General features: G+C 46.4%; 1 protein-coding gene across 1 annotated transcript; it reads right to left on the bottom strand.

The window, feature by feature from the left end:
- Window positions 1-2035: 2035 nt before the first annotated feature.
- col4a4 (collagen, type IV, alpha 4) lies at window positions 2036-23653 on the bottom strand. Its single transcript, XM_037450950.2, has 46 exons — window positions 23595-23653; window positions 23450-23492; window positions 20467-20538; window positions 16704-16838; window positions 16550-16594; window positions 16335-16451; window positions 16164-16232; window positions 15674-15709; window positions 15439-15501; window positions 15274-15309; window positions 14912-14953; window positions 14682-14762; window positions 14437-14481; window positions 14172-14234; window positions 14034-14078; window positions 13857-13910; window positions 13257-13317; window positions 13073-13177; window positions 12844-12999; window positions 12684-12773; window positions 12420-12580; window positions 12226-12298; window positions 12041-12147; window positions 11661-11844; window positions 11465-11533; window positions 11258-11365; window positions 10977-11045; window positions 10743-10892; window positions 10485-10646; window positions 10207-10374; window positions 9986-10129; window positions 9773-9880; window positions 9068-9246; window positions 8895-8958; window positions 8636-8710; window positions 8346-8453; window positions 8088-8195; window positions 7749-7820; window positions 7040-7168; window positions 6858-6965; window positions 5966-6121; window positions 5456-5695; window positions 5123-5239; window positions 4845-5033; window positions 4472-4755; window positions 2036-4004 (listed from the first exon to the last, which is right to left on the bottom strand). The coding sequence occupies exons 1-46, from the start codon at window positions 23651-23653 to the stop codon at window positions 3744-3746; spliced, it is 5010 nt and encodes a 1669-aa protein (XP_037306847.2). The 3' UTR covers window positions 2036-3743.
- Between the last annotated feature and the right edge of the window lie 1756 nt (window positions 23654-25409).

The raw sequence follows: 25409 nt of genomic DNA, 5'->3' as shown, positions 1-25409 counted from the left end.
TTCCTTTTCTTTCACCCAAAAGGATTTTGAAAATATTTAGTCTAATATGTCAATCTCAATAAACTGCTAACCTTTGCACTAAAATCTGAAGAATGAAATCAATGTGATTCATTGATTGATAGTGTGGTAGTGAGAGGGTTCCTTTACTCATTTTTATTCATATATGGAGGAAACACATAAAATGTTACTCAGGTGTTCAGGGCTGTTGTATTACATCACATTAGCTTCATAATGGTTACATTAAGTAAGAGGAGGTCAGATACAGTAACAACAATTAAACAGTTAATATTTGAATGAATGGGCTACATTCCACACACACACACCTTGTTTGTTTGTTTCCTTGTTACTGGCTCCTACAGCACGAGTCAATGGTGGGTCCGACCCCAAAGGGCCGGGACGTCAGCCTTCACTTCTATTTCTACAGGGCTTTGTTGCACCCTGTGACTCGTGTGACTCCTTCCACTGCAGTGAGTGAATCCACGGCGTGGCGATGCAACCAGGTTGGGTCGCTCCGAGGACCGTGCCCCGGGGGCAGGGCCGGTTTTACGCCCTGCTGAACTCGCTCTTCATAGTTCTTTTTAATTTTCCTTCATTGGCATGACTTTATTTTGGGGGTAAAACCATATTATTTGCCCCCACCCCCTAACTTGATTTAGGTCTGTTGCCTCAGGGCAACTTGTAAATATAATAAGTGAAATAAGTCAAACAAGCAATGTAAGCATTTAGAAAGTAGTTCATTTTGAGGACATTCACCACAAATGGATCCAAACATAAATACAAAAAGATTAAACAAAGAAATAAAATTACCAACACTGTTTGTACAAAATCCACATACAAAACATGTCAACTTAAAGGTGTTGTTTGTGTCACATTTTATGGCATCACCTGGCCTACAATAACATGAAGAATGTCTCAAATACTGATGGGGGGGGGGACATGACATCATTAGAAATGGGAGAGCACAGAATGTATTGTGGGGTGTTCGACCTCTACTACGTCTGCATCCTCATCTCGATCCACAGACTCACTGACATCAGACATGCGTTATCCCAAGAAGGTACAAATATGAATGTCATATTCAAAATGAATGATTATGAATGAATGAGTGACACACATTGTTCTACTGACTGACCCCTGACTGACCCCTGATCTCCTGTCTGGCAGACCTGTTGCAGGGATCCAATCTTTTTGTCCTCGTTGTCACTGTCCTCCCTGTCAGATGGATCAGCCCCAACAGCTTGATTTCTAAACCTCAGGCTCATTAAATGTTCCTGTTTCCATCCCCATTCAACATCAGTAGTTGGTACAAAAACATGGACTTTGACCTGCGGTGTTGCCTTGTGGCAACTAACCAAAAACCCCAGTTTTAATAAAGAAATAACAACAAATGAAGTATTTAAACTATCAAATATACTTATTTACATACTCATGCACACAAAAACATTTTTTGAATGAATATATTTCAGTTACTTTTGTCTCTTTTGATTTGTGGATTTTCACATGCAGCTTGGCAGCCATAAAAGAATAATTCACCCAAAGAGAAAAGCTCTCACCCACGTTGGGCCCTCATTTGATTGGACACAAACATGTCTGCTGACATTATACACATTATTTTCAATTACAGGTAGGTCAACAGGTAGGTCAGTGTAAGGTCCAACAAAGTATTGTGTTGCCTGCAGGTTACAGTCTGCCATAGAGGGTCTAGTATTGAGCCTCAGATGGAGGTTACCAACCACTTGGGGCTGTTTTACGGCCTCCTGCCGTCTGTGGGCTCTGCCTGGATCTGATGTGCAGGCTGAGCGTTTCCACCACTGAAACCCTGTTAGTCTCCTTTCCTGCACTCAGTAAGAGGCTGGAATTCAGAGGGTCAGCTTGTCTGATCTGAGGTCAAAGTCAGATGAGGTGCAGCCCCAGAGCTGCTGGAGCGGTAGAGGAGGGTCCCACCCATGGACCCCCGCTGGAGCAACACCTTTCATGACCGGAACACGCTTAACGCGGTCAGTACAAGAACAAAAGTCCACCGGCAGGAGGGAAAAGGGCCCGACAGGGGCCCCCGGACCGTACACCCCGTGGTCTGCACTGAAGGAGACAAAGGACCAACTGAGCTGAAACATACCAAAGGTACCAAAGGACCAATATCATCCGTACTGACTACACAGTAGGTGATAGAGGAGGTCAACATGAGGATCAAGTGTGAGTTTGAAGTTAAAAAGTTTGAAGCCAAGTGTTTTTTATTTATTTATATTTACAGTATTGTTTAAACAGTTCATCAATTGTTCAATTTGAAGAAAACATTTTGCTTTGGCATTTCAATTATTGTTGTGTCGGTTTGGGCTCCGTCTAGTAAAATCCCCCAAATCCCCATCACTACTAAGGCGGAGGAGTCAGGATTCTCCAACAGCACAAATAGACGGGAAGGAAGGCGAGGAGACGATGATGGTTACGAGGAGATCATAAGTGTATTTGAATCATTTCTGTCGGATCAATTGATCGTATTGTTCATTCTGTCCATCCTGTCCCTCTAAAGGTTCCCTTTATTCTCCAGAAATAATGCCCTTTCATTTCATGAGGTTTCTGGACAGAGGAGGTCACATGACTGTAAAGCCCTGTGAGGCAAATTTGCGATAGAAAATAAAATAAATCAAACAATCGAGGTAAAAAGTGACAGCGCCACCTGCAGGCTACAAGCCAAAGTATCACAGACAGGTTAAATGTGTGAGAAACGAGCCCAAAGAGTCTAACTGATAGTTATGAGAGACACTATGAGAAACTGTGTGAGGGACAGTGTGAGAGACAGTGTGAAGGACAGTGTGAGAAACTGTGTGAGAGACTGTGTGAAGGACAGTGTGAGAGACAGTGTGAGAGACACTATAAGAAACTGTATGAGGGACAGTGTGAAGGACAGTGTGAGAGACAGTGTGAGGGACAGTGTGAGAAACTGTGTGAGAGACTGTGTGAAGGACAGTGTGAGAGACAGTGTGAGAGACACTATAAGAAACTGTATGAGGGACAGTGTGAAGGACAGTGTGAGAGACAGTGTGAGGGACAGTATGAAGGACAGTATGACAGTAGATGTTCCATCATCAGGTTCAAGTTGCTCCATGTGTTGCTATGGTGATTTAGACCAAGCTGCTTCGGAGACGTGAAGCCTGATCTACGTCATCTCATCCTGAAAATGATCAAACTCATTGAGCCACGTGATGAATAAAGAACGAGAAACTCTGAACTTTGAAGAAAACTGGAACAAAAACATCATTCAAGGTTTAATGTCAACAATATTTACAGCTTCCACTCGGCCGCCCAAACGGAAGTAGTTTTCACACCGGCAGGCGGGGCTTAACGCCACTAACCAATCAGCTGGTCCATCACATTATTTTCAAAATAAATGTCATCCAGATAAAACCAATCTGGTTTAATGAGCAAACAAAATGGATAGTTTTTTTATTTTGTGTGTGAAATGTTTAGTATTAGAATGTAATCACATTGATTGATTGATTGATTGATTGATTGATTGCCTGACCTTTAACATCTCATCAGAGAGACAAACCAACAAGTCTCTTCTTCTCGGTCCAGTCAGACTCTGCAAACACTGCAGGAAGTGAGGAGGAGGAGGTGGAAGACGAGGAGGAAGTGGAGCTGGTAGAGCAGGCGTAGGTGGAAGAAGGGTCTAAGTTTTGAGTAAAGAGGTGGAGAAGGACGAAGTGGAAGAGGTGGAGGGGAAGAGGAGGTGGTGCTCCTCCACCTTACTTCCTCATGCAGACTGTGCACCTCCCGATGCTCTCCCTCTGCTGCCAGCCCTCCATCAGCGTGGTGGAGGAGCCCTGCTCGTAGGCCGAGGCGGTGGCCTCCACCCTGGTGAGCCAGAAGCTGTAGATGTTGGCGAAGTAGTGGCAGGTTCCTCGAGGGCCTTGACACTCCACGAAGGGCTGGGCCCGGAAGTCCGTCAGGCAGCTTCCTGATGATGTCAGAGACTGGCCGCCGCCCTCATCGCCGGCTCCTGTGTGCTGCAACACACACAGGAAATGACATCATCATCAACACATTATCATCACTATCATTCTCCATGTATATTTCATGCTGTACATATTCTCTTTATGTACAGTGGGGAGAAACAAGTATTTCATAAACTGTAGATTTTGCAGGTTTTCCCACACTCTTCAACCACATCTAAAGATTATCATCATTTTCATCATTATCCTCATTGTCATTGTAGTCATTGTCATCTGTTAGATTTATCAAATACTACCAAGCAGTGTAAATAAACACAAGATTATGCATAGGACATTATATATATATAAGTAGTATAACTAATATACTACTGCTCCTAGTGACTAATATAAGTCACTAGGAGCAGTAGAAGTACTGTGGTAGCAGAAGAAGTAGTACTAGTATACCCAGTAGCAGCATCAGCAGCCGTAGTACTGCAGCAATAGTACTGGCACCGCAGTATTATAGTAGTATTTGTACCCACCATTAGGAAAGAATATCCGGTCCACAGGCTCCTCCAGTGGGGGGGGCAGTCTGGCTGGTCTGAGGTCTGGCTGTGCAGAGTGACCGGTGAGGAGGGGGCTTCGCACACTACACAGCGGCTGATGTGCTCCTTGATGGAGGCTCCGCCCACTGGCAGGCTGGGGACGGCCGCCGTTGTGGACAGCCAATAGGATTTGTCGTTGCGACTTGCGTAGGAGCAGGTTCCCATGTTGCAGGAGGAGAACGGCATGGTGGAGAAGACCCGCATGCAAGAACCTGCCTGACCTGGGAACAGGTGAGACACATGGAATAGATGTGTGTGTATAATATAAATATATATAGCTATATATGTAAATATATATGTATTTACATACCCAGGTCCTGAGTGTGAGCTTTCTCCTGACCTTCCAGGTACAGCAGACTGTATCCGTCCCACAGAACCCTCATGTCTACTGGACAGGAGGGAATTACATTTGATTGGCTGTGCAACACCAGCAAGAAGCCCGAGTTCAGGTTCTTGATGGGTCCAGGCAGCCCAGGGTCCCCCATTCGACCAGAATAACCTAAGAGACAGAGACCGCAGGAACTAACACCAACAAATCCACAAGGACCGACACTCAAATACAGAGAAGTAGTCAAGAACAGGTCTCACCTTTGGCTCCAAGGACTCCGTCTTCCCCCGGCCGGCCCGGGCCTCCTCGTCCACCATCTATACCGGGGACCCCTTTAATGCCTATCAGTCCTTCAGATCCGAAGTCCCCGTTCTGACCTGAAATGCATTATCAACAAACTTCATGGTCAGCAGCAGAGAGAAGGAACCCGATGGTTGAGGTTAAACATCAGAAGATACTTAGGGACTTTTTGGTTGGTCTCTCCTTGAGTTAATCTGAAGTGGTTCTGGATTTGGTTTTATTGCGGCCACTTTGTTCAAACCAGTTCTTCTGAGCAGAAGTGAGAAACAAATACTATAACCTGGAACACCAACCTTTGGGTCCGATTTGGCCGAACACTCCCTCTATGCCAACATTCCCGTCTGGGCCTGGAGGGCCGGGTGGCCCCGGCGGCGCTGGGGACTGAGGGAAACAGGACAAGACTCGTCCCATCTCCCCCTTTGGACCCACCAATCCGGTTGGCCCCTTTGGTCCAGTAGTTCCACCAGGTCCAGTACAGCCTTTAGGACCCTGAGGCCCAGAGATTCCCATCAGACCAGTGGACCCCCGCGTACCTGAGGACCCACACAGGTGTGACTATAGGACTTAACCGGTTTATTGGTTAGTCCGTTCTAAAGTTCCGATATCAGTTCTCTCTAACCCCCTGTCTTTCTTTGAACTTAGTCTCTTCTTAACATTAAAACAGTTTTACAGATCAACATTGTAAGCACTATTACACGAGAGCTGCCAACTCAACCGAGCCACGTTGAGAGCCATGTGGAGAAAACAAATTTACTCTGGATTTTCTATTCATCACCTTCAAAGATGGAAAGAAGAAGTCTGACCTTTCTCTCCTGGACCTCCGGGCTGTCCTGGCAGTCCTCTTGGCCCCTGAAGTCCCTGTGGGCCTCCAGGCCCCTCGCATCCCAGGTATCCGTTGTCCCCGACGTCACCAGATAGCGGAGTGTTCTGACCTGGATCACCAATTTCACCGACACACCCTGGAAGACCAAACAAATGTTGAAGTTCATCAAGAGTGATTAATCTGCTGAAGTTGAATCATCACCTGAAGTTCGTCAGCTCCTACAAATACCTTGGCTTCTGGTTGGACTCATCTCTCTCATTTGACATACACATCAAAATCCTTCTGGCTAAAGTCAAAGTCAGACTGTGCATAATGTTTATTAATTTAACTGTGGAATGTTTAGAGTTTGGGTTGGTCTTAAGGAGGTTCGGAAAAACCATCTGATGGCCTAGGTTGTTGAAGATGCTGGACATTGTTAGGGTGTTTTAGCTGTCACACCTTTGTGATGTCAGATGGTCTGGAATAGTGTCAATGGACTGGCAGACAAAGCTGGTGGTTTCCATTTAAAAAAACAACAAAAAAGGTGGACCAAAGAGTGAGCTCAAACAATCCATATATCACAATACTCAACCTTCTAGAGGAGTCCCTTGACGGGTTGCAGGAGGGGAGTTGCAGGAGTATGTAAGTGTTCCAGGTGGGTGCTGCCCTTTATCACTACTCCTGTTTCTGACTTTCATGGACATCTACTGCAAGTGAAGGAGTTTAAGTATCTCGGGCTCTTGCTCAGAAGGGTAGGATGGAACAGGAGATTGACACCCAACCGTCTCGGTGAGTAAAGAGCCGAGTCGGAAACTCCGAATTTAGACCTTAGACAAACGTCATCGTCATCGTCACAAACGCTGGATCATTGAAGCCAAAGGTTAAAGTCTCACCTGGCTCTCCGTCTTCTCCAAGAGGACCAGGATCTCCACGAGGCCCCGGGATCAGAACGTTGCAGTCCGGTCCGGATTTACCCGGAGGTCCTATATTCCCAGGCGGCCCTGCAACACGTTTAAGACCGATCAGTCAACCCGTCAAATATCGACCCCTGATGAGAAATCCCCCTACTACAGACCTGTAGGTCCTAAGGGGCCCTTTGGTCCTGGTGGGCCTGGTGAGGATGAACCACTGTATCCCGGTGGACCAGGAGGACCTTTTTCCCCCGGAAGACCAATAAAACCAGGAGGGCCCGCTTCACCCAGACCTGAAGGACAGACGGACGTTACCGTGGCGATGACAAAACAAAAGCCTCCGGAAGTTTCAGACAAATAGGATTCGTAAACCTTTATTGATTCTTAAGAGTTGCTTTAAAAAAACCTTTAAATAAAAGCCCAGACATGGAAGGATGAATAGATTATTCAGATTGTTATTAGTCAGTTATAGAGACAGCAAACTAACCCTGATTCAATAGATTAGTTGAATAGTTTCAGTAGATTTCAGAAACTCAAAAAAGTTTTGTCCAAATCTCATCCCACCTCAACAATCAAGAACTTTGAATTCAGAAGTTCTATCTCTGTGTGGAAGTTACCAATAATAAATAATTCTTTCAACCCCTAAAAATCTGGTGCGTTTGGGCCAAATGAACACATTGGCTATGCTCGCCTGTTTCCTTTTTCCCAGCAGGCATTACGTCTTTTACTCACAATGCAAATAATCATATTTAAAGCCTGAAGCTTGTGATCTATTGTCGGAACCGTCAGTTAATTTCAGTTCCACTTTGGTCACATGACACTAGCACACATGGAGAGATGGAGCCGTTGTTTCAACATATAAGAGATGTGTACCTCTGGTCCCCATGTCCCCCTTTACTCCTTTCAGTCCGTCAAGTCCATGGAGACCGAGCGGTCCGGGAGGACCTGACGCAAAAAAACCATGTCATCTTTTGACAAAATCAAACTCACATGGTCTGAGATATGTGAGGTAGATAAACATAAAAAATGTGAAAATCAAATGTTTTTAAATTTCACATCTAATTTTGAAAGACAACTTTAGCTAGTAGGGAAGAGGAGGAGTTAGGTCACCAAACAGAATTTTCTACTGTGATCTCAATGAGATCTGGCTGTATGATGTGTTAATGATGTAACATGTGTGACACCACAGCCCTTAGGGGTTACAGTTCCAACCTGGGAGACCATGGAAGCCTGGAGGTCCAGGAAGACCATCAGCACCGACTTTACCAGGTAGACCTGGAAAACCTGAACGGCCTCTGGGACCAGTGGGGCCCATTACACCTGGAATAAAGCAGACAGACGAAAAAAGAGAAAGACTGAGTCAGACAGTCCTCGTTTTGCTTAGTGGTGGACATTTTGTAACGTGACCTCCATTGAGTTCTTTTATAGCCTAAAGTGAGGTCAGGTGACTGTAGTGGAGAAGTTGTGTACCTGTTGGGCCCAGTTCCCCTTGATCCCCTGGATCTCCTTTGCACCCTCTCGGCCCCGGAGACCCAATGAAACCGACTCTACCTGGATCTCCTGGAGGTCCAGGAGATCCTAAGAGAGAAAAACAGCGGATTCGTCTAAAACTCACCTGCTGATCATCAACAAATAATCAACAAACAAGTTCCTCTACCTTCAACTCATTTTATATTAATAGTTTCTGAAACAATAAAACCATGCTGCTCATTATCTTTATTTTCTTAGTCACTGCAGCTGAACCAGAACCAGATCATCACCTAAGGGCCCTTTGTCTCCAGGAGGCCCTTTGTCTCCAGGTGGACCGATACTACTGATGGACTCTCCTTTATCACCTGAAAGGTAAATAATCAAATATAATAAGCAAAGGAAAAATAGTAAAGTAAAAGAAACGGTACGTTGGGGGGGGGGGGGGGGGTTAGTACCAAAGTAAAGTTAATAAAAGTGAAGGAAGTAAAGTAATACGCAGTAAACTACACTAAAGAAAAGCTAAAGTAAGAGTTGGTGCTCGGTGGATACCTTTAGGTCCAGGACATCCTTGGTGACCAGATTCTCCTTTTTTCCCCGGACGTCCCAGGTCACCCTACAACAGAAATACATCCATATAAATCTCTGAATATTTACAAAACACCAGTAAACAGGTTTGGGTTCTTTGGTTCTCATGTTTAAACCTCATCCTCTGGTTCTCTTACCGGATCTCCGGTTTCTCCTGGGAAGCCGATGAATCCAGGTGGACCATTGCGTCCGGGTGGTCCTGGAGATCCTGGTGGTCCGAACGGACCATCGGGTCCTGGGAGTCCTACGATGCCCGAGGGTCCGTTAATGCCCCCAAAACCCGGCTTACCAGCAGCTCCTCGCACACCTTTACTTCCTGCAGAGAGTGAATGTAATGTTAGAACATTTAGGATCTGGTTATATAACTTTGTCAGAGACACGTACAACATCTTGGTAAAATCCATGCGGTCAGCATTTCAATTTGGCCACAGTTCTGCTGGTATTGCTTTTAAACAAATCTCTCCTCTGGTCCCATAGATGTCTATGAGAAAATGACTCTACTTCTCTCTTGATTTATTCCCTCAGTAACAATTGTAAATATGAGTTTATGGTCTCAGTCTCTAGTTCATTGTTGTTCATTGTTGTTCATTTAGTAAATTACGGTCAATTTAGAGTCAAACATAAAGCGGACGGGGCTACACACTGATTGACAGGCCCCATAAAGCAGGGGATACTTTAGGGTTGTTAGTATACGGCGTCTCAACATCCTCCTCAGTCCTAATATGGTCACTTCCTGTTCCCTGGTTGAAAACTTGACTGCAGCATCGGACCTCTGATCTAGAAAGGTTGTGACCCTACTATGACCTGTGTGACAACCTGGCAACAGTCTCTACAGCTCTGACCTCGAGCTCCAGGAAAGCCATTGATGCCAGACGTTCCTTGTTTTCCTCTCCCTCCCTTGATTTGGACCACCTTGGTCTCTCCCGGTGGCCCCGGGACCCCTTCACAGCCTGCGGCAGAGACACGTAGGGCAGTCATTCTGTAGGTTTACACTGGTGGTTTATCACAGTACAGTAGAAGTACTATAGTGGTACAATAATGATTCTGAGTAGTACCCTTCTCTCCCTTCCGGCCCTCACATCCGGGACCTCCGTCTCGTCCATTGAACCCTCTCTCCCCAATCCTTCCCGGAGCTCCGAGGATCCCGGTCCGTCCAGAGCCCCCCGGGCCTCCGTCATGGCCCACCAGCCCTGTCAGACCTGACACAAACAGTCAGTATTTCTGTGCATTATTGGGATAAATTTAAACTCATGTGTGCTGGTGTGTAGCATCTCACCTTTCGTACCGTCCAGCCCAGGCAGTCCAGAGTCTCCATCAGGACCCGGTGAGCCCTGTGGCCCCAGGTAACCAGGCAAACCCGGAGAACCCGGTGAACCTGGAGGGCCTTGAGGGCCAAAACCCGGAGGACCCCCCTCGCCAATCTCCCCCTTCTCCCCATAGAAACCTGAACACACATATGATAACGTTCAGTATGGGGAAGTAAAAAAGGAAAATAAAGCTAAATAAAGTGAAGTAATTAAAGTAAAGTGTAGTAGGTAGTAAGTGAAGTTTTACCTGGAGGTCCTACAGGTCCTAGAGGGCCTAAAAGGCCCCTGGAACCAGGCTTCCCTGCATCACAGGAGTTGTATGTGAGCCCCTGAGGGCCGGTTATACCCGGTGCCCCATCCTGTCCTCTCTGGCCCTTGACACCGGCGGCCCCTGCCAGACCGGGGAGTCCTGCAGAAACACAGGAAACATTCTCAACGTTTAGTTTTACATTTGAATTGTTTTTGTCATTCATTAATTTATTGATTATCAGGTCCAGTACTCCACCTTCCAGTCCGTTGATCCCTGGGGGGCCGGGGACCCCTTTAGGTCCTTGAGGGCCCGGTCGTCCTGGAAAGCCAATGGGTCCTGAGGGCCCAACAGCAGAGTCACCCGCTGGGCCTCTGAGTCCAGAAGAGCCGGGGAGCCCCGGAACACCTGGTAAACATAACTCATTATGAAGTAGTTCTCTGGAGCTCTCAAAAAGTGTGAGTCACATCACAGACAGTCAGGTGTGCCCACCTGGATCTCCACTAAAGCTGATGCCTTCACGTCCTTCTTCTCCGGTGTCACCAACAAAACCTTGAGGTCCTGCAGGAGGGAAATTCAGGGACAATGTAAAGAACAAGTGTGGTACCAGAGTTGGTGTGGGAAAGGTCGCAGGGTGGTTCAGTTGGGTAAACATGTGGTACAAGCTTGATACAGGTGTGGTACACATGTTCGGGGGGGTGAAATGTTTGCGTGACACTGGTATGGTACAGGTGTGGTAGAGATGTTGGTTTAATGCAGGTGCGCTCTGGTACCTTCGCGTCCACGTGGTCCAGGCAGTCCAGGCTGACCTCTGTTACCTTTAAGTCCATCAGGTCCACTGAGGCCACGAAACCCTGGAGGACCTGGCAGCCCTCTGTAACCTGGACAAGTGAGCAACAGGTCAGACCGACAGGTAAACAGGTAAACAGGGAGTTAGGCAGACAGGTGAGCAGGTGACAGGTGTTTTAGATGGTGTATACCTTCATCTCCAGTGTCTCCTTTCTCTCCCGGGGGGCCGGGGTTTCTGGGCACACAGGGCAGATTGTCCCCTGCAAATGAAGTGTAGTCAAAGAAGGGAAGGAGTCAAGTCCGACGTGACGAAGAGTCAGAGTTAGATTTTTGGCTTCTTAGAATTTGCAGTCTTACATCCAAGTTCAAATTCAAATTTATCTTTACCTCTTACCCCCTTCGGTCCTGGGGCCCCTGGGAAGCCAGTTGGTCCCGGGTCCCCGGGGCCCCCACGCTGTCCTAATGCTCCAACTATACCCTGACCCGGGGGCCCAGAAGCTCCTGACAAGCCCTTTGGCCCTCGAAGTCCAGGGAGGCCTCTATCTCCAGGAGAACTCACATGACTTTCTCCCTGAAAAGAAACAAAGACAAGATTTAAAGACGGCTGGCAGAAGAGCCGTGACATCAGCCGCAGTGACATCATCAGCCGTGACATCATCAGCAGTAACATATTCAGAGTCAAGTGGCTGCAGTGTAAATTACCATGACAATTATCTATATTAAAGTCTCATTGGTTTTCAAAGGTGTACAAAGTCACCCTGACTGACCTCAGGGCCGGGGTCTCCTGGGGTCCCCTGGGGCCCGTCAAGTCCTCTTCTCCCTAAAAACCCCTGTTGGCCTACAGGTCCCGACTGGCCCCGGTTTCCTTTCTCACCTGGAGACATAAGTCCAATCAGGGGATGGGACATCATCATGTTGTGTTGTGAGTAGGTTTCTATTTGTTCTACCTCACCTTTAAAATCCACCACACTGAAATCCCCCTTTTGACCTTTGAACCCGTTGACACCTGGATATCCACCCAGACCCTGCAAACAAAACAGCCATCCAGTGAATTACACCCAACAACTTCTGACCCCAGGTGGCGTGACGGTAAATAACGTTCTCAATGGTTCCTCTTCAGGTCCGGCTGTTTCCCAGGGGACTAACCTGCGGTCCACTTTCTCCCGTGTCTCCGGGAAAACCATTGTCTCCTCTCAGCCCCGGGGCCCCCGGAGGTCCAGGAAACCCTGAAGACCCGGGGTCACCCACTCTGCCGGGAGGGCCCATCAGTTTGTCTGGTGGACCACAAGAACAGTCGCCGTGGCTACCTGGAACACAAGCAGATTAAAAGCATGCGGCATTTCCTCAAGGAAACATCCCGGAGCCTCTGATCTTTCTATTGAACCTCGTGTCAAGGACAATCAAACTGACCTTTGATTCCTGGAAACCCTTGGGCCCCCTTTGGACCCTGATCACCTGGATCCCCAGATTCTCCCAGGGTCCCGGGCACACAGTAAGTACCTGAGGAACAAAAATAAAAAGTTATGTGATGAAATTCAGATGATGACGCTACATTGCGTTCCTTGAGTACCTGGAAACCCCTGTTGTCCTTTCATTCCTTTTATGCCAGAAAAACCCGGTTTTCCAGGTTCTCCAGGCGTGGGTACGCATTGGTACACCTGACCCGGATCTCCTTTGTCCCCTTTGCATCCTGGAGCTCCCCTCGGACCCACGGCGCCCGCCGGACCTAAAGAAGAACAACACACGTTATTCACCGGCACGCCACCTCAGTCGTGGGCAGAGCCGTGACCGCCACTGACCGGGTATGGACCTGCCACGGGCTCCGGTGCGGCCCTGGATTCCTATTGGTCCGATGTCTCCTGGAGGGCCCCTTGGTCCGGGGGCCCCGGGATCTCCGATGTCACCTGTGAGACAGGAGGAGTTCAGCTGACATCAGACCACAGTGATGATGTCATCCAGCTCATTGAATGTAATAATCTGTACCTGAGTGTGTTACGTCCACGTCCCTGGGGAGGCCTTTGGGACCTGGATTTCCCAGCATGCCCTTGGAACACAGAGATTCATTAATTAACTATATCAGGAACATGATGCATGGACTGCCTTGTTCTTTGATCTAATCAAAGACTTTAAGGATGATGCGTTAATTATTCAATTTCAAAATTCCTGGAGTAGGGCTGACCCACAAGGGGAGAAGCGCTGGGCGGGATCGGGGATACTCAACGGCCCCCATCTGAGCGCCGCCATGTTGGAGTTTCCCCGTTGACCGAAAGGGCCGCCCCACTACTCAAAAGTGTATCTGGTACCAGAGCACCTTAGGCCGGAGATCAATGATCAACTGTAATCGCGTCATCTGATCTGCAGCTGCATGTCTTGGATACCCTTGGGAAACCTGCTAGGCCTGCTGCTAACGCGACCCGACCTCAGAGAAGCGGAGGAATATGGATGGATGCATGGATTTGGTATCGATGTAAACTGATGCTGTGATATCGAATCCGTATGCCTTAAAGCCATTAATGAGAGGAGACAATTCCCTCCCTGCATGTGATTGTTCCTCAGAGATACATCAAGAGCCGGAAAACTGACCTTTGGACCATCTCGACCAATCAGACCCGGAAGACCCGGACTCCCTTGAATCCCCTGAAATGAAATTAAAAAGCCTGTTTCAGATCATCTCGACGGGTCGAAAAAACAACCAGTAAGTCGGATAATCAGTACGAAGTTATTAGAAGAGCAGCTTTGAGATTACTGCTGTTAGCTCACCTTGAATCCTCTTTCTCCGGGACGACCAGGGTTACCTGAAAACCCCTGGGGCGCACAAGTGTTCCATTATTGATCTGAATGGTCCTCACTTTTGTCTTCCAATACTGATCTATACCAATCAATCAGATTGTTACTCACCCTGGAACCTGGAAATCCCACAATCCCTTTCTCCCCTTTGATCCCGGTGAGACCGTCCAAACCCTTAAACCAAAAAGATCATTGCCTTCAAAGTCAATAAATATGCGATTAAAAAAGTGAATGGCAATGAAAGATGTTCTTCGATAACAACTTCATCTTATCCTGTGTTCAGGAGAATCTTCTTTCCAGTAGAACCCTGTGTTCAGAGGAACCCAATGCTCCTTTGGCCAGATGTCCCAGAGCTTTGTCAGATGACTGAACTTACCGACATTCCTTGCCTTCCACAGACTCCTTTAGGCCCCTGAGAACCCTGACGAACCCCAAAAAACAAGTTTAGCAACAGTGGAACCAGAACTTAAGCAAATCAGTGAACAGTACCACCTGAGGAGAACCACAATACATACAAACATAATTTCTGTAGTGTTATAAGAGTCCCAGGACATTAGAACCCCAGTAGAACAGCATAATGCTGTAATCTGATTGGTGGTGATCGGAGTAGGTCACGCCCACCTTATCTCCTTTGAGGTACCGGTCTTCTGGAGGGTCGACGTACTCAAATGGACCTGGTTGCCCCTGGAGACCCTGATACCCCTGTAGAAAATACACAGTACTGCAATACTACCACACGGTTCTACGATATTACCAGAGTACAACTGAGTATCACAATACTACCACAGTTAAAGATACTACCACCACAGTGCTGACGAAGTTAACATCCAGAAATATGTGAGTATTTGTACCTCGTCTCCTTTCTGTCCAGGCAGAGAACGACCTCTTTCTCCCTGAAACACAGACAAATATGAATACAAAGACATTATAAACATTATTGATGATCAATAACCAAGAAACTCTGTCAGAAAGAGTATTATGAGCAAAGCACCATTACTGAATCAGTAATGTGATTATCAGTACTCACTATATATAATATTTATTTATGTATGCTATGCTACTTTTTGCAATTCATTAATCATTTCTTTCATTTAATAACTAAATGCATATAATATATAATGATGTACTTGATGTAGTAGAGTAGAACTATGAAGTGGCATAAAATAGAAGTAAAATAAAGATGCGGTAAGAGTAAATTACTTATATTACTTACAGGTGGACCCCTGGAGCCAGGCCGACCCGGGTAACCCTGTAGAGACAAACGTGCACCACTGAGCCCAGCCTTCATAAACGCACTGTTTACAGTATCTCCATATTAATAAAGAAATAATGATTTAAAGTATTCATATTTATTAGGATTGTGTTCTACGCGACTCACGTTGGTTCCATCTGGTCCCGATGGACCCCGAAACCCAACCGGCCCGGGGAGACCTGGTTCCCCCTGCGGACAAAACCTCCTCTCAGTACACAGAGAAGTATAAGTCCTCACAAAGCAGAAGAATTGCTCATTTAATGGGTTTTAAATAAAAAGAAGAAATGAAGTAAATACTTGAAACTTCTTACTAAGTTAAGCATATAAACTAAAGGCATAAAGGAGTACAACACGTTCTCACCTGACGACCCGGAGGTCCAGCGGAACCAACGTCTCCCTGAGAAACATGAACAATGTACAAATACTATGTTGTTAGTGTACTCTGTGACAGAGAGAAGTATCACAAATACATCAACAGAATCAGATGTCTAAAACATACTTTTAGACATACAAGTACTTGTAATACATTTAAGTTCAGTACTGATGTACATCTCAGAGGTAAATATAGTACTTTTTACTGCACTATACCTCAGAGTACTTTTTACTGTACTACACCTCAGAGGTACATTTAGTACTTTTTACTGTACTACACCTTAGAGGTACATATAGTACTTTTAATCAAATAATTTTTCGATTCTCAAAATAATCATTAGTTGCTGCCGTGTTAAAGTAAAGTATCTTCATCCACCAAAGTGATCCTGATAGTTTAGTCTGCAGCTATTTTATTTGAATAATCAATAATCTAAACCAACAGTGCATTCACAGTACACACAGAGTATACGTGTACTCACAGGTACTCCTGGGTACTGTAAAAAGTCGACGGCTGGATCTCCTGGGAACCCTTTCAGTCCTTCAGAACCCTTCAGAATAAAAGTATTTTACCACATTGATCACATCACATTGGGTATACTACTGCTCTGTAAATGATCGGTTCCAGTTATTGATCGATTGGCGGCTCTGACCGGTTCTCCGTCGGGTCCGGTTTCTCCTGGAAGTCCAGGGTCTCCTCTCTCTCCTCTGGTCCCGTTACACCCGTCCAGACCCGGAAAACCAGGACCTCCAGCCGGACCCGGGTGACCCTGAACATACAAACACAGGCTCACAGTTTGAACTTTGACCTTATCACATCTGGGCCAATCAGAGTGGCGGTGATGTTGGAGTGGGCGGGGCTTCTTACCGGGATTCCTTCCAAACCAGGAAAACCGGGAACGCCAATGCTTCCCTAGAAGAAAAGGAACGGAGTCAAATTGGTTCTGAGCCGAATGGAGGCTTCTGTTTGATTGTTCCTTCAGCCCAGAATAAAACAGAACCGTCCCAACGGGTTTATTCACCACGTCTCCCTTCGGTCCTCTGCCCCCCATCGGCCCCTCGTCTCCTCTGTCGCCCTTCTGTCCCAGAGGCCCCAGAGGGCCTGGGAAGCCCAGAGGCCCCTGAGGACCCTGCTGCCCCAGAGGGCCCGGAGAACCCTGCACACATAAATAAATATGTTAGAACCGGAGGAACCTGGTCGGGTAGAACCTGGAGGAGCTTCCCTTATCTTCACTGTTCTTGAAGACAACATAAAGAAACACACTGACTAGTTTGAAATACTTTATACATACTTCTTATTTATTTTAATATAACCCAATATACATTTTTTTTCTAGTGAAGTTATTTTTAAGTAGAAGTGGAGGAACATCAGAAGAGCCTCTCCATGTTCAAGTTCTCTGAAGGTGATTTAAATAAGCCTCCTGGAAGCTAATCAGCTGATCAGTCATGTGACCTCAAGGTCGACACAACATTGACTGAACTCAGCACCAAACACCTGGGGTCCGTTTCAAGAAGGAGGTTCAACAAACTCTGAGTCAAACCTAAACTCTGGGGTTTCAGATCAGCTGTTTAGAGTCTGTTCAATCAACTCGGAGTAGGTTGACTCAGTGAATGGAGTCATGATACGAGTTACCATGGCAACCACCCCAAACAATCGCATACGTCCCCCCTGTTGAGGTGTAAATATTAATGCAAGCGTACGGAGTTTGAACCGTGATTAGAACCAAAGCAACACGCTACTGCAGCAAAAGACAGAAACAAGGCTTAATATTTAATGTACAAACTCATCATAAAACAAACGTGTGACTAATTCACTGTGTTAGAACACACTACACACAGGCTGGAAACACACACCATGCTCATATTTAACCACTAGAACACTAACTGGTCCAATGGTACTGAACCTATAATGTGTTTTATTCCTCTTTAATGGTTCTTACTGGTTTGTGTCCAGGGAACAAAGACGTTTCCTCACAGCTCTGCAAACAGCAGCTTTACTAATATTCTCTGCATCACGCGAACAACACAAAGGCTGCTGGTTGGAGAAGGACCTTCTCGCTGTGAGGCGACCACCGTGTTATGTAGTCTATTGAATATTTTCTTTATAAATATTTGTTTAGATTTGTTTGTGTGAGTTGGGTTGTGATCTTTTAAGATGTTGAAGTGTGTTTTTGATCATCATTAAAACTGTAATAAAGATGTTTCTATGTGAGTATCCACCTGCTGGTCTGCGCCCTTGTGTGTCCTCCGTGTGTGTGTGGGTGTCACTGCCTGTGTGTGTTGTCTTTGTGTGTGTCCCTGTCTCTGTGTGCGTGTGTGTGTGATGAGATGTGACAGCTGGGATCTCTCTTAGTCTGTTCTCTGTCCTTCTTTCTCTGAAACCAACAAACTGTGAAATCACTCAGACGGACGCCTTCCCACAATCCTCTCTGGCTGTCTGCTGCCCCCAGCTGTACAAACACAGACACACACATTGTGGGTTTTCTTTGTGTCTGCACTCTGGGCAACAGTTTGGTCACATTAAAGGGATACGTGCTGCTGTCCGAGCTCTCTGATCACACTGTTACTGGGGATAGAAACATCTGGATCACACTGTTACTGGGGATGGAAACATCTGGATCCCACTGTTACTGAGGATGGAAACATCTGGATCACACTGTTACTGAGGATGGAAAAACCTGGATCACACTGTTACTGAGGATAGAAACATCTGGATCACACTGTTACTGGGGATGGAAACATCTGGATCCCACTGTTACTGAGGATAGAAACATCTGGATCACACTGTTACTGAGGATGGAAAAACCTGGATCACACTGTTACTGAGGATAGAAACATCTGGATCACACTGTTACTGGGGATGGAAACATCTGGATCCCACTGTTACTGAGGATGGAAACATCTGGATCACACTGTTACTGAGGATGGAAAAACCTGGATCACACTGTTACTGAGGATAGAAACATCTGGATCACACTGTTACTGGGGATGGAAACATCTGGATCCCACTGTTACTGAGGATGGAAACATCTGGATCACACTGTTACTGAGGATGGAAAAACCTGGATCACACTGTTACTGAGGATAGAAACATCTGGATCACACTGTTACTGGGGATGGAAACATCTGGATCCCACTGTTACTGAGGATGGAAACATCTGGATCACACTGTTACTGAGGATGGAAAAACCTGGATCACACTGTTACTGAGGATAGAAACATCTGGATCACACTGTTACTGGGGATGGAAACATCTGGATCCCACTGTTACTGAGGATAGAAACATCTGGATCACACTGTTACTGGGGATGGAAACATCTGGATCCCACTGTTACTGAGGATAGAAACATCTGGATCACACTGTTACTGAGGATAGAAACATCTGGATCACACTGTTACTGGGGATGGAAACATCTGGATCCCACTGTTACTGAGGATGGAAACATCTGGATCACACTGTTACTGAGGATGGAAAAACCTGGATCACACTGTTACTGAGGATAGAAACATCTGGATCACACTGTTACTGGGGATGGAAACATCTGGATCCCACTGTTACTGAGGATGGAAACATCTGGATCACACTGTTACTGAGGATGGAAAAACCTGGATCACACTGTTACTGAGGATAGAAACATCTGGATCACACTGTTACTGGGGATGGAAACATCTGGATCCCACTGTTACTGAGGATAGAAACATCTGGATCACACTGTTACTGGGGATGGAAACATCTGGATCCCACTGTTACTGAGGATAGAAACATCTGGATCACACTGTTACTGAGGATGTAAACATCTGGATCACACTGTTACTGAGGATGGAAACATCTGGATCACACTGTTACTGAGGATGGAAACATCTGGATCACACTGTTACTGAGGATGGAAACACCTGGATCACACTGTTACTGAGGATGGAAGAACCTGGATCACACTGTTACTGAGGATGGAAACATCTGGATCACACTGTTACTGAGGATGGAAACATCTGGATCACACTGTTACTGAGGATGGAAACATCTGGATCACACTGTTACTGAGGATGGAAACATCTGGATCACACTGTTACTGAGGATGGAAACATCTGGATCACACTGTTACTGAGGATGGAAACATCTGGATCACACTGTTACTGAGGATGGAAACATCTGGATCACACTGTTACTGAGGATGGAAACACCTGGATCACACTGTTACTGAGGATGGAAACATCTGGATCACACTGTTACTGAGGATGGAAACATCTGGATCACACTGTTACTGAGGATGGAAACACCTGGAACACACTGTTACTGAGGATGGAAACATCTGGATCACACTGTTACTGAGGATGGAAACACTTGGAACACACTGTTACTGAGGATGGAAACATCTGGATCACACTGTTACTGAGGATGGAAACATCTGGATTACACCGTTACTGATGGTGGAAACACCTGGAACACACTGTTACTGAGGATGGAAACATCTGGAACACACTGTTACTGAGGATGGAAACATCTGGATCACACTGTTACTGAGGATGGAAACATCTGGATCCCACTGTTACTGAGGATGGAAACATCTGGATCCCACTGTTACTGAGTATCTATAACTATGACTGTGACTATGGGGGAAACAGCTGCTGATTTAACACATTCCTCCTCCAGCAGCTCATTATCACTTAGTGTGTGCCTGAATGTGTGTTACAGTGCAGGTGTCACAGGTGTGTGACCAGAAGAAAGCAGGTGTGATGGTGCCGGGCTGCAGCGGTGCACTAATTGGCGAGTAGGCGGAGTCTCACCCTTGCTCCTTTGGCGGGGAAACACTGACAGGTGGAGCAGTCCCTGCCGGCACACATCTCGTTGAGGTCGCCCTGCAGACCGACAGAGAACAAACATCAGCGTGACCTGACACAATGAGCCAATGAGCCAATGAGCCTTCAGCTTTAAAATGATATCCGTGACCATAACGAGAGCGACAGTGTTCTGAACTAAGTAGTTTGTTGGTCTCCTGGACTGCAGGGGAGTGTCCATGGAGCAATGGGTAGATGCTCCCTCCTTCTCCACAGCAGATGTGACCAAGGAGAGGCACGTCTGAGCTATCTGAACATTCAGCACACGTCCAAAGCTTCTGATTGTTACCAAGGAGACAGATCCATGTCTCTCTCAACACTCCGTGCAGAGAGAGAGACAAGCGTCTGTGTGTGTGTGTGTGTGTGTGTGTGTGTGTGAGATAGCATCAGTGACAATCCCGCATCCACTTCTTCTGACCCACAGTGTCTTTGAACCCTCTGAATGAGGACAGATGTTCATCAGATAGGAGGAGGTGTGCACGCTAACATGCGCTCTAAAGTGTTCACATGCTCTAAATACTAAATCAAAGAAGGCCTGTGACGGTGTGGTGGAGCTCCGTCAGAGACAAACAGGCGGAGAACCCTCACCGACCTCCAGTGGGTGTTTTTTTTGCTCTGTGGGCCCCAGACGGACGGTTTCCCAGCATGCATCAGTGTTTGTTTAGCAGCCACATTCCTGCAGCGTTGTCTAAACCAGGTTATCATTGAGGCGTGTTTATCAGCAGCAGGAATTTAAGCGCTTCATCTGCTGTCTCCATCGGTGCTCCGTCAGTCCTCCATCTGCTGTCCCCATCAGTCCTCCATCAGCGCAACATCTGCTGTCACCATCTGGGGTCCACATCAGTCCTTCATCAGCGCTACATTTGCTGTCCCCATCAGTCCTCCATCAGTCCTGCATCAGTCCTCCACCTGCTGTCCCTATCTGGTGTCCTCGTCAGTACTCCATCTGGCTCTATCAGTCCTCCATCAGTCCTCCATCAGCGCTCCATTTGCTGTCTCCACCTGGTGTCCTCGTCAATACTCCATCTGGCTCCATCAGTCCTCCATCTGTTGTCCCTATCTGGTGTCCTCGTCAGTACTCCATCTGGCTCTATCAGTCCTCCATCAGTCCTCCATCTGTTGTCCCTATCTGGTGTCCCCGACAGTAGTCCATCTGGCTCCATCAATCCACCATCAGCGCACCACCTGCTGTCCCCATCAGTCCTCCATCAGCGCTCCATTTGCTGTCTCCATCTGGTGTCCTCGTCAGTACTCCATCTGGCTTCATCAGTCCTCCATCAGTCCTCCATCTGTTGTCCCTATCTGGTGTCCCCGACAGTAGTCCACCTGGCTCCATCAATCCACCATCAGCGCACCACCTGCTGTCCCCATCAGTCCTCCATCAGCGCTCCATTTGCTGTCTCCATCTGGTGTCCTCGTCAGTACTCCATCTGGCTCCATCAGTCCTCCATCTGTTGTCCCTATCTGGTGTCCTCGTCAGTACTCCATCTGGCTCCATCAGTCCTCCATCAGTCCTCCATCTGTTGTCCCTATCTGGTGTCCCCGACAGTAGTCCATCTGGCTCCATCAATCCACCATCAGCGCACCACCTGCTGTCCCCATCAGTCCTCCATCAGCGCTCCATTTGCTGTCTCCATCTGGTGTCCTCGTCAGTACTCCATCTGGCTCCATCAGTCCTCCATCAGTCCTCCATCTGTTGTCCCTATCTGGTGTCCCCGACAGTAGTCCATCTGGCTCCATCAATCCACCATCAGCGCACCACCTGCTGTCCCCATCAGTCCTCCATCAGCGCTCCATTTGCTGTCTCCATCTGGTGTCCTCGTCAGTACTCCATCTGGCTCCATCAGTCCTCCATCTGTTGTCCCTATCTGGTGTCCTCGTCAGTACTCCATCTGGCTCCATCAGTCCTCCATCAGTCCTCCATCTGTTGTCCCTATCTGGTGTCCCCGACAGTAGTCCATCTGGCTCCATCAATCCACCATCAGCGCACCACCTGCTGTCCCCATCAGTCCTCCATCAGCGCTCCATTTGCTGTCTCCATCTGGTGTCCTCGTCAGTACTCCATCTGGCTCCATCAGTCCTCCATCAGTCCTCCATCTGTTGTCCCTATCTGGTGTCCCCGGCAATAGTCCATCTGGCTCCATCGATCCACCATCAGCGCACCACCTGCTGTCCCCATCAGTCCTCCATCAGCGCTCCATTTGCTGTCTCCATCTGGTGTCCTCGTCACTACTCCATCTGGCTCCATCAGTCCTCCATCAGTCCTCCATCTGTTGTCCCTATCTGGTGTCCCCGGCAATAGTCCATCTGGCTCCCTCAATCCACCATCAGCACACCACCTGCTGTCCCCATCAGTCCTCCATCAGCGCTCCATCTGCTGTCACCACTAGTGCTCCTTCAGTCCTCCATCAGTTCTCCATCAGTCATTCATTAGTCCTTCATCAGAACTTCATCCTCCCTCCATTGCTCCTCCATCATTCCACCATCTTCTGAGCAGAGCTTCTTTAAACTCATCTCTTGCGTTTCCAAAGTGATCAATAACCACCTGGAAGCCCCAGGTCTGGATCCTAAGGGACACTAGTCACTCCTGAACCTGACACATCATCTAAGGGTGTCTGAGACATTCTGGGGTCCTCCAAAAGAAGAATGCATCAAAAAGATCAAAGGAAAGTTAAGGAAAGTTAACACTCTCACAAAGATGGGTTCTAATGGATCAATAAGGATGAAGTTGTTTGGGTTGTTTGGACTGAAAAGACTTAAAGTCGTCTTCTCAGGTCATAACCGCAGGAAGCTGGGATTTCAAAGAAAGGGAGAAACTTTAACTTTTAACACGGTTGAAATGCATTTATTGTAAGTCGCTTTGGATAAAAGCGTCAGCTAAGTGACATGTGATGTAACAATAAAAGTAATAAGAGAGAGATCATGAACACACCCCGAGAGCAGGGAGCAGAGCCGTCAGGACCATCAGGAGGCACCTGGAGGAGGAGACACACAGGTGAGTAACGTGGAAGCCGGACCAGCAGAGAGCAGCTCACACTGATCACTGACCGATCAGGCCGAAGGTTTGTTAGGTTTACCAGAGCCAGGTGGAGCCGCAGGGGGCGGAGCAGAAAGTCGGCAGCATCTTGTCCTCCATTCAGAGGAAGTCCCGCCCACTATACGACCACTTCTCACACCGCCTCCGGACGTCTCTCAGCCAATGGACACACGGCTGGTTGTCCTGCAGAGACGCACAGTGGAAAACAAGGTGAAGAAAATGTTACGTAAGAGTTCAGACAGAGAGAGACAGGTAGAGCATGAGGGATGCAGAGAGACAGGCAGGAAGAAGGACAGACGCATAGATAGAGAAAACGGAAAGACAGGTAGAGAGACTCGCAGGACGCAGGGCAGACAGGTAAAGAGACAGATGGGTAGCAAGAGAGACAGAGAGACAGACAGACAGACAGGTAAAGGAGAGAGAGAGAGACACAGTGAGAATGAGACACGAAGACAGAGAGACAGACAGACAGCGGGGAGTTTTCTTTATACTTCTACTCATTTAATCTGCTTTAATGAGTTCAACTTTACATCCCAATCATCAATAACACAATAATCGATTCATAATCATTATTAAATCCTCAATTGAACCACTTCTACTCGTGAATTATATGGTATAAGTATAATTGTATAAATATACTTGTACACCATAGATCGCAGTACCTTGATAATTGTATTTAACATTTCACGAGTGAACGAGCACGTGCACGTAGAATCTGGCTCATCGATAAAGTGATCGGGACTGTCTCGTGATCATTGGCCTCGTTTACAGTATAAACAAGTTCCCCGTTAATCAGCCCGCTGACGTCACTGTTGATTAGAGCCTGGTTAGCACGTGAAAAGACAGGTGAGGCTTACCTGGAGGTCTCGCGCTCCGTCCCACAACTTCTAGCGGTTTTCAAAACTCCGCAAAAGCTGAAGCCGCGCGGCGCGCACTGATGGAGCGTCCGTCCAACAACGGGAGCGCGCACACTCGCACTTCCGGCCACGGGCTCCAAAATAAAATAAGAGAAGAAGAGGAAGAGAAACCGGAGAGAGTTTGTTTTTGTATTTTGTTATTAAATAATAATTTTAAGTGGCACTTAGAGACACACATAAAACAGATGTATGTATATATAAATATAATATATATATATGTATATATATATATCAATGAGTAAATAAGAACAGTATTGTAAAGGAATATCAAATGATAAAATAGTTGTAACTTGGGTTTAGAGCAGAACAGAAGGCGTAGCTAACCCTGAGGACCCACCAGTGGTGTATTTACATATGTTTAACTGAATGCATATATATATAAATATACAGTACATATATAATGACATATATTCATATAGACGAAATACAGCACGGGAATAGGCAGTACTATGTCTACATAGAGATTAACTTCACAAGTGAGACGGAAACACCAGTAAAAAAAGACAATGAGTGATGACATCTTCGGGCGGTTCTGATACGGTTGATTTTGTTTAAAGACTCTCTGCAGATCCTGATGATCTACTGATGTAGAGAGACACTTCACTTTATGTATAAAAAAAGCTTAAGTTTGAGATAGTATCATCTTTTATTAATTATGTCTACATCTCTACAGAGCTTCATATATATATATATATATATATATATATATATATAACGTCATTTGAGTAGGGTTAGTATATATATATACACTTTTATACACTATATATCTATGTATATATAAAATGATTAAAATGTAAAAAACAGGGTACAAAGTATATATATATATATATATATATATATATATATATATATATATATATATATATATATATATATATATATATATTGTATCCTGTTATTTTAATCAAAAGTACAATTCAAAGAACCATGAAGCTTTT

The sequence above is a fragment of the Pungitius pungitius genome, chromosome 3 (genome assembly GCF_949316345.1).
Source record: "Pungitius pungitius chromosome 3, fPunPun2.1, whole genome shotgun sequence".
Taxonomy (NCBI): Eukaryota; Metazoa; Chordata; class Actinopteri; order Perciformes; family Gasterosteidae; genus Pungitius; species Pungitius pungitius.
This window is presented reverse-complemented; position numbering and strand designations above follow the sequence as displayed.